Source organism: Megalobrama amblycephala, linkage group LG4, assembly GCF_018812025.1.
Source record: "Megalobrama amblycephala isolate DHTTF-2021 linkage group LG4, ASM1881202v1, whole genome shotgun sequence".
NCBI lineage: Eukaryota > Metazoa > Chordata > Actinopteri > Cypriniformes > Xenocyprididae > Megalobrama > Megalobrama amblycephala.
This window is the reverse complement of record NC_063047.1, coordinates 34,508,606-34,514,605: the sequence shown is the minus strand read 5'-3', so window position 1 is coordinate 34,514,605 and position 6,000 is coordinate 34,508,606. Positions and strand designations below refer to the sequence as shown.

General features: G+C 40.0%; 2 protein-coding genes across 4 annotated transcripts in view; one reads left to right on the top strand and one right to left on the bottom strand.

The window, feature by feature from the left end:
* gpc2 (glypican 2) overlaps window positions 1–2,340 on the bottom strand; it is a 15,209-nt gene extending 12,869 nt beyond the window's left edge. Inside the window, exon 1 of one of the 2 annotated variants that reach the window (XM_048189016.1) lies at window positions 1,925–2,340. In XM_048189016.1, coding sequence (XP_048044973.1) covers window positions 1,925–2,042 — 118 coding nt within the window. In that variant the 5' untranslated portion in view covers window positions 2,043–2,340. Of the gene's footprint in view, window positions 218–1,924 lie in introns of those variants that run through there. The other variant, XM_048189015.1, reaches the window with a different exon arrangement.
* The window catches only part of LOC125267409 (cohesin subunit SA-2), a 32,762-nt gene continuing 27,598 nt past the window's right edge, over window positions 837–6,000 (top strand). The window contains exons 1-7 of one of the 2 annotated variants that reach the window (XM_048189013.1): window positions 837–960; window positions 2,674–2,710; window positions 2,788–2,881; window positions 2,982–3,134; window positions 3,208–3,304; window positions 3,377–3,453; window positions 4,437–4,641. In XM_048189013.1, the coding sequence (XP_048044970.1) occupies window positions 2,688–2,710; window positions 2,788–2,881; window positions 2,982–3,134; window positions 3,208–3,304; window positions 3,377–3,453; window positions 4,437–4,641 (649 nt within the window). In that variant the 5' untranslated portion in view covers window positions 837–960; window positions 2,674–2,687. The remainder of the gene's footprint in view (window positions 961–2,673; window positions 2,711–2,787; window positions 2,882–2,981; window positions 3,135–3,207; window positions 3,305–3,376; window positions 3,454–4,436; window positions 4,642–6,000) is intronic. The other variant, XM_048189012.1, reaches the window with a different exon arrangement.

Sequence of the window (6,000 nt, the reverse complement as noted above, 5' to 3'; positions counted from 1 at the left end):
GAAGGACACTAAACCTGAGACTAAATCTGAGGAAAAGTGAATCTGCTGCGCCTCAGCGGAGCGCGTCTCCTTTGTCCCGGGATGATCGTTCACGCGCGCGCGCGCACACGCGCACACACACACCTCCCTAAGAGCGTGTCTGAACAATAGAAACACACACTCTTTCTCTTTGTGGGGTTTTTCACAGTCTTTCATTCATTCAGACAGATCAGTGATTCTGAGAGTTTAATAGTTTAATAAAATAAAGCTGCAAATAAATATTCGTATTCAAATTATTCCTCACAGGAACCTCTTTTCATTTATTATCACAAAACTGAGCGACTTAAATTGATGCGACATAATACATGAAAACATAATACATGATTTAATAAGTAGCTTTAAAGTGTCATTTATGTTTCGATATGAAGATTAATGTCACTCTGAACAACTGCTGTAAAATCAGATTTAACTCAATGGTTTTTGCGCACAGCAAAGTTTTATTCATATTTTTAATTAGTTTTAGTTTTTCTTCATTCTTTTCAACAAAAGAATACATTACTAAAACAAACTCGTGTTTCCAGGATGATCACGTGACCTGCCAGTATTGATCGCCGCCAGCTGCTCGTGTCATTATCTAGTCAGTAATTCAACACGCACTAAATCAATACAAAACACTACGAAACGTTCAGAGACTCGATTCAGAATGTAAAAAATAAATAAATAAATAAATGACTGTACAAACAGCGGTTGCTATGCTTTTTGCCAATGCAGGATTCATCCAATCAGACTTGACTCTGTTTAGACATTGGCCAATTATCGTCCAGACTGCCGGAGTCACCAGCCTATCATTTTCCAGAAAATTGCTTCGCCTTGACTGATGACAAGTGAGGGATTTTCGCGCTCTTTCATTTGCAGATCAATAACTTCACACTTCAATTTAGTGATCAATAACTGGAAATCTGTCCATTGACTGATTCTGAGGTGAGAGACTTTGATCGAGTTTAAATTATTCTGTGAGGAACAGCGTGTTTCGCTTTAATTAATGTTAGCAGATAATTTGATCATTATTCTTGAGTATAAAGGGATTTTCCGTCTGTTTAAAACATTTAAACGGAATTAGGTTTTCTGTTTATCATAATGCTCGGTTTTTCTCATTAATTTTCAATAATTAGAGCAGCTCTAACTGATGACGTAACATTAATCCCGAAGACTGAGTGACGGTATAAAACTCGACTATTTTTATTTTATTTAATGTTATTCATAAAAAAGGTGTAACACTTGACCAATACAATTAGCAAAAACAAAGTAGTTTATGAAGATGACAGCAGGGCAGCGTTCAGCCCCGACAAAACGTTTTTTAAACGGAAACGGTGGTGCGTTGAACACCCTGTTCTGATGACGCAAGAGTTGACACTATGGCAGCCGAGAAGGCCATTCTTTGTGTCTTTTTGAAGAATTAGTAGTACTATTATTATTAATACTGCAAAATACGCTGGATGTTACAGTCACTGCTCTTGCCGTTCAGAATAAAAGAGAACATCCCAATGGAGTGAAGGGATTTGTGGAAACTTCTAATTATTGTGATCCAACACTTGCCTCGCATTTCAGGATGAAAAGACAAACCCTTCAGGTGAAGGATAATCCACTTCTTACCTCCGAGTTATGATCTATATTATTTTTATTGTGAGTATTAGGCTTATCATTATTGCTGATCACTGTTGTTGTGCTATGATATTGTAATATTTACCATTATATAATCAGAGGAGTATAGAAAAGTTGAATAAAGTGTCACTTCACAATACAATAGCAAAATATATAAGTATAGTATTTTTGTTAAATTAATACCCATTGTGCGAGCTGTCTCTTTAATACCGCGTGGTTTATATACATCTTGCCGCTGACATTTCTGACACGCCCACCAAACAAGAGAAAACGCATCTCAAACCTGTTGCACACCGTTTCCAGGAAACATGACGTTCAACCCGGAAAACGTAGCAAAATGTTGCGCACCGTGCCCCAGAGGATTGTGAACGGAAGTAAAGGTCACGTGACAATGACAACATGGCGATTGTGTGTCCGGATTACATTCATATTGTACACATTTATATTATAGAGAACATGTTTGTTTTAGTGCTCGCAAAATACTTATTCAAAACAAGTACCTACTGAAGGGAGCCAAATCCTCTCCCATTGCCTCATGGGACAGTAAAGTGTCCATCGCATGCACACTTCAGAGTCTTGTCTGGAGAAGGAGGTCATCTGGCTACTCTTACTCTTAGTTTGGACATACTCCTCTAGTCACATACTGTGTTTCTCCTACTAAGGCTCTGTCCCAAATGGCGCAGTTCATGTGCGCTCGAGGACTTCACCCGTTTGTCATTTCAGGTTTCAGAAGTGCTCGCAAGCGTGTAATTATATATAATAATTGTAAGCTTATAATATAATTCATTGATTCTGTCCTTATATGGTCAGGATTGACTCGTACTCGATCGATCCACATGTGCGGACGGTCAGCAGATCCACCTTCACAAACAAGATGCCTGATTGGTTTATTTCGTTCTCTTTGAAAACAACATTGTGAACCCAACAGTGATACATAACTGTGTACTGTCAGTCCACTTTCCGTGATCATGTGTCATACCTGTCTGAACGATTGACACACACACAACAGTAACTGACCGTGTTGATCTGCAGACCAGCGGAGCATCATGGATGTGTCGGAGCTGTACAGGTAAACATGCTGACCTCACACATATGCACACTGATGTCATCGTGTCATCTGATCAAGTGTGTGTCTCTGTGGTGCAGTTCGGAGGACGAAGACGTCTCTCTGACCGGAAGTGACTTTGAGTTTCAGCTAAAAACCTCTGAGAGGAAACGGATCTCGACACAGGAGGCAACGGTGAGCACAAACACACTCTCACACACACACACACACACACACACACACACATGTTGTCATGGTATACGTGTGTGTTTGAGGTCTTTCTGTTTCTCTGAAGTCTCCCAAGAGGGTTCATCATCCGTCAGTCAGCGGCTCGAGCTCCAGCCAATCACAGACGCCGGAGGACCGTCGCCACAGCGCTCAGACGGACTGCCGCGCGGCTGCATCTCACCTGTATGAGGCGGTGAGGTCCGGCCGCAGTGCGCTGCTGGTGAGCGACACAGACGATCAGGGTCACATCGGTTCACTTTATGTTCAGTCTTCTGATTGGTTGTTTCTCTTAGACAGTGATAGACGATTGGCTGGATGAGTACAGAAGAGACAGAGAGGCGGGGCTTCTGGAGCTCATCAACTTTGTGGTTCAGTGCAGCGGCTGTAAAGGTGACGTCAGACACAAAAGTAAGCGACATCGCTGTGTGTTTCTGAAACAAATCACCGTCTGTTGTGTTTCAGGTGTCGTCACCAGAGAGATGTTAAGCAGCATGCAGAACGCTGATATAATTAGTCACCTGACCAAAGAGTTTAACGAGGTGAGAGGAATCACATTTCTGTTTTTGACATTTTACCACTATCATATTCCCCTTAAAAGTGAGTCGCATGTACCGTTGTTGGGAATCGGCACGATGAGGGATTTTGCCTGATGGACTTCTGCTGGCCAAGAAGTGTGAATCTTGCGTCACATCCGAGTTTGGTTGAATTTTAACACACAAAATTTAAGTGTTGATCGGTTCAGCAGCTGAAGTAGATGTTCATTCTGCCGGTGTCGTATCACACAATATTATAAAATGATTCATAAAGAAGGTAGTTTGCTAGCTGGCAGAATAGCTCTGAATCTGTATCTCATCATTTTTGTCAAATCAGTCACATTTTCTTTCACCTGCGAAATTTTGCCAAGCAATAGTAAATGTGACCTACGGAAGAGGATTAGGGCCAAGCAATAATAAAAAAATAAAACCGAGATCTCAAGATTAAAGTTGTTAAATTTCGAGAAAAAACGTGTTAAATTTCGAGAAAAAAGTCGAGATAAAATATTGAGAATAAAGTAATTAAATTACAAGACAAAAAAAAAGTTAAATTATGAGAACACATTCGTAATTTAACAAAAAAAAAATTCACGAAATTTAACGACTTTTCTCGTAATTTAATGACTTTATTCTCAACATTTTATCTCAACCTTTTTCTCAAAATTTAACGAGTTTTTCCTCGAAATTAACAACTTTAATCTCAAGATGGTTTTATTTTGTTATTATTGCTTGGCCCTAATCCTCTTCCGTAGTGACCACACTGAAGAAAGAAAATAATTTATAAATATCATAAATGTGTGTTTTAAATACAGGATCACACACACACTCTCTCACACATCTCACACACACACACACACACACACACACACACACACACACACACACACACACACACACACACACTCTCACACACTCTCACACACACATCACACACACACACACACACACACACACACACACACACACTCTCTCTGTCTCTGTCTCTGCAGGACTCAGTCAGTTATCCGCTGGTGTCGCTCGGCTCTCAGTGGCGTCACTTTCGTGAGGGCGTGTGTGAGTTTGTGTCTCTGCTGGTTCGCGGCTGCCGCAACACTCTGCTGTACGATGACTTTCTCTTCTCATCGCTCATTGCGCTGCTCACGGGTCTGGCCGACTCGCAGGTCCGCGCGTTCAGACACACCAGCACACTCATCGGTGAGTTTATTCCAATAGCACACGAGTGCTGATTCAGCTTGTCATTTTATGCCAAACAGGAAACGTATACTTGACTTCAGCGGTTTCAATGTCATTATCCTAACCCAGGGGTCGGCAACCCAAATGTTCAAAGAGCCATATTGGACCAAAAAAACAAAAAACAAATCTGTCTGGAGCCGCAAAAAATTAAAAGCCTTATATAAGCCTTATATGAAGGCAACACAGGCTGTAAGTGTATTATATTAGCTATATTAGCCTACTATCAAAATGACTAAGTAGGCTACAAATACATAATGAGGTATTCCCGAGGTATATATTTAAAAACTGCTGAAAGCTACAGAAAAAAGAAGCAAATGGATCACTGCAATCCACAGAAACAGCTGGACTCCAGCAGAGAAACATGGATTTGCAGTTATCATTTTGTGTCAAATTGTTGGATTTTGAGGTAAAATCATTCCATATATATTGTATTGTTATATATTATGTTGACAAATCATCTATTAAATATTTTCCATCTTATATTCTGCATAATTGTGCGTTTTAAAATAAACACTGACAAAAACTATACTATAAAACTATATGTTTTAGGGATGGACAATATGACGATATATATATCATTGATATAACGTTAAGTAATTACGCGGATTTAAACCTAAGTTACCTATATTGTAGTTATATAAAATATTCACAGGCAGATTTGCTTTATGTATTTCCTCGGCGTCAAATCAGGCACATATAAATGTCAGGAAACACGACTCCTGGCTACATGTCAATATCCATGGATTAGGTTTATTTGACAAGTTGTAAGAAACACTTTAGAGTCCAACCTTTAGTGTAATTCGTTTGTTTTTACTCGTGTTTTCGCAGTTTCCTCTTTTAATTCCAGTCACGCAGCAGGTTCTTTTGCCAATCAGTCCAGCTGAGGGAGCGCGCTTTCGGCGGGAAAGTGACGTCGATGGCTATGACGCAAATCTTCGTTGACAGAAATGTTGAAATTTAATATTTATTATACACATTTTTACAGCATTGAAAAACGTTAAGAATGTTTGTGTCATGTTTGTCCTCCTACATAAACCATATGAAAACAAAAAATATATATTTTTTCCATTTTCATACATTTTTGAAAAAGCTCCAGGGAGCCACTAGGGGAGCGCTAAAGAGCCGCATGCGGCTCTAGAGCCGCGGGTTGCCGACCTCCGTCCTAACCTAACCTAATCAAAGCAAGGAGAGTTTGCTTTTAGCTGTTACGCTAGCCTGTCGTGATCTGTTTTGATCCGCTCTTATGGACAACAAAGTTGAGTTAGCCCTGGTGGTTCCAGAAAGATTTGTCTGTAAGGGTACTGCTTAAACGCACAGCTA